At 41.1% G+C, this 2,148-nt stretch overlaps 1 protein-coding gene across 1 annotated transcript in view; it reads left to right on the top strand.

The window, feature by feature from the left end:
- Positions 1-2,148, top strand: part of LOC106533392 (uncharacterized protein C18orf63) — a gene marked incomplete at its 3' end in the record, with an annotated part of 8,338 nt that overhangs the window by 3,779 nt on the left and 2,411 nt on the right. The window contains 1 exon segment of the mRNA XM_014029656.1: positions 314-431. Within this exon segment, the coding sequence (XP_013885110.1) occupies positions 314-431 (118 nt within the window).

The following is a 2,148-nucleotide window of genomic DNA, read 5'->3' on the forward strand; positions in this document are numbered from 1 at the left end:
CCTTCTTAAGATCCAAGAGTGCAAAATGCAAATTCTTGCACTTTTTTGACTGGACTTAAGATTTTGATCAGGAGTGTATATTAACAAACACCATTCTGTCATCTTAGCAAGATCTGATACAAGGTCAATGGAAAACACAAAGACAAGTGAGATCTAAAAATGACTGTTTTTAGCAAATCTTGTTCTGACTTTAATCATTCTGTCTGCAGATGAACAGCATGTCATGAAAACAGGTCATTAAAGGATGTCATGAATTATTTGCTTAAACCTAAAAGTATTAGTTCCACCACAATGATGATGATGATGGTTGTCTCTGCAGCTGGGTTCTCCTCAGCTCGTGTTTCCTGGGGACCTGCAGTGCTCTCTGTCCTACTCTCTGGTCACCCGACTGGCTCCCAGGTGGAACAAAGCAGGACTTTACCTGGTGGCAGGTGAGTTTTAGTGATGTTTTTGCAGCAGGACTTCAGTTTGAGCCACAGCTTCAGTCTCCTTCCTTTCTGTTTCTGTTGGAGTCCAGAGGGTCTGAGTTTCCCTGACCCGGGTCAGTTTTTACTCTGATAAGGTTCAGTCTGTAACTCATCATCTGAGCTCAGACTCAGCTGGACTGCAGCAGCAACAAGAACCTCACGGACACACACAGACACACACACACACAGTCAGGTTTCATCTGTGCAGCAGCTCGTTGTGTTTCATTAGGATAGTTCTGTCTGTTGCAACACTCAGACCTTCACCTTGGACCAGATTCACTTCAGCAAATATCTGCAGCTGTTTGAATGTTAGTGCTGAAGGAAAGCCAAACATTCAACTGATTATATTTAATTTATTAAAAACTAATAAAACCAGAAAAATAGCAGCTGCTGCTCATTAATCTGTGAAGGGTCAAAGGTCATTTAGAGCAGGGGTTCAGGGTTCCCACGGGTCCTTGAAATCCTTGAAAGTTTGTGAATTTGAAAAAAATAATTTCAAGGCCCTTGAAAGTTCCTGAAAACAGCTAAAATAGCCACCTGTCCTTTGACCGCTGTCAATATGTGATTATTAATTTTATTTATAACAACTCTGGTTCTGTTGCGGTGTTAAAACCGCCCAGTCGCACCACCACTTTCAACAAATGAAACAAACCCCAGCGCACTTTTATCCAATCAGAGCGAAGCAGAGCAGGGCGGGTCAGTAAAGCAGCAGGTGAAGCAGTCTGCAGGAGCAGAGCAACGGTCAGTCCTGAGTGAAACCTCCTCCCGCATTTTGCTCCTTGGACTTTGTTTATAAAACCTAATTTTATATTAAATATTTGTGCTCAGAGCGTCGTTATCCAACAGATAAGTYCAACTTTGCGTGCATGACCAAGCTCCTCGTGCAAACGCTGCGCGACGTTCAGTTTGTCCGTCATGCTTTCACTCACCTATCACCTGCGTAATGGTGCTGTCCTACAACATTTCACTAGTAAAGTGTTCTGCCACGTGTCCTGTTTTACTACAATAACGTAAGCTCCAAATATAAACACCTCCATCGCTGGCGAGGATGTGCACGTTCTGCATGAAATACGAGCCGAGCCGAGCCGAGCCGAGCCTGGTGCGGCGCAGCACATGGTGCGAGTCAGATTCACTGTTTTGTTTGTCCCATATCAAAGCAAAGATGAGTCTCCGTTTGTTTACCTCCTCATCCTCACCTGGAGAACAGCACCATGTTCTCCAGGTGAGCGTGTTTCAAATGTTTCTGTAGTTTATCAGTTTTATTTTTCACTGCTTGTTTATAGTTAAACCACACTGTGACAGGGCTGCTCTGTGATGAATATAATTCAATAAATGATCAAATATGCAGAATAAACAGAATTAAATGATTACATGAGCTTGAACAATTTAAATAACCATTAAAATAAATCAGTCTGACTAATAAAAATGTATTCAAGTTATTTTGTTCTGTGCAACAGACAGATAGTTGCTATAATTTTCAAATAAATAATTAGGATTTATCTGGTCAAATAAAGCTCAATAAATAAATCTGTCCATCCATCATTAGTGATCTAACCAGTTCCAAACATCGTGTATCAGTTTTTCATAAAACAAGCTGACAAAACTGACAAAAGTTATTTTCTTTATGTCACCATTGTTTGTCACAGAGTTAGTTTATGTTGTGAAGGCTGCATGATGTCAT

Source organism: Austrofundulus limnaeus, unplaced genomic scaffold (genome assembly GCF_001266775.1).
Source record: "Austrofundulus limnaeus strain Quisiro unplaced genomic scaffold, Austrofundulus_limnaeus-1.0 Scaffold935, whole genome shotgun sequence".
Classification (NCBI taxonomy): Eukaryota; Metazoa; Chordata; class Actinopteri; order Cyprinodontiformes; family Rivulidae; genus Austrofundulus; species Austrofundulus limnaeus.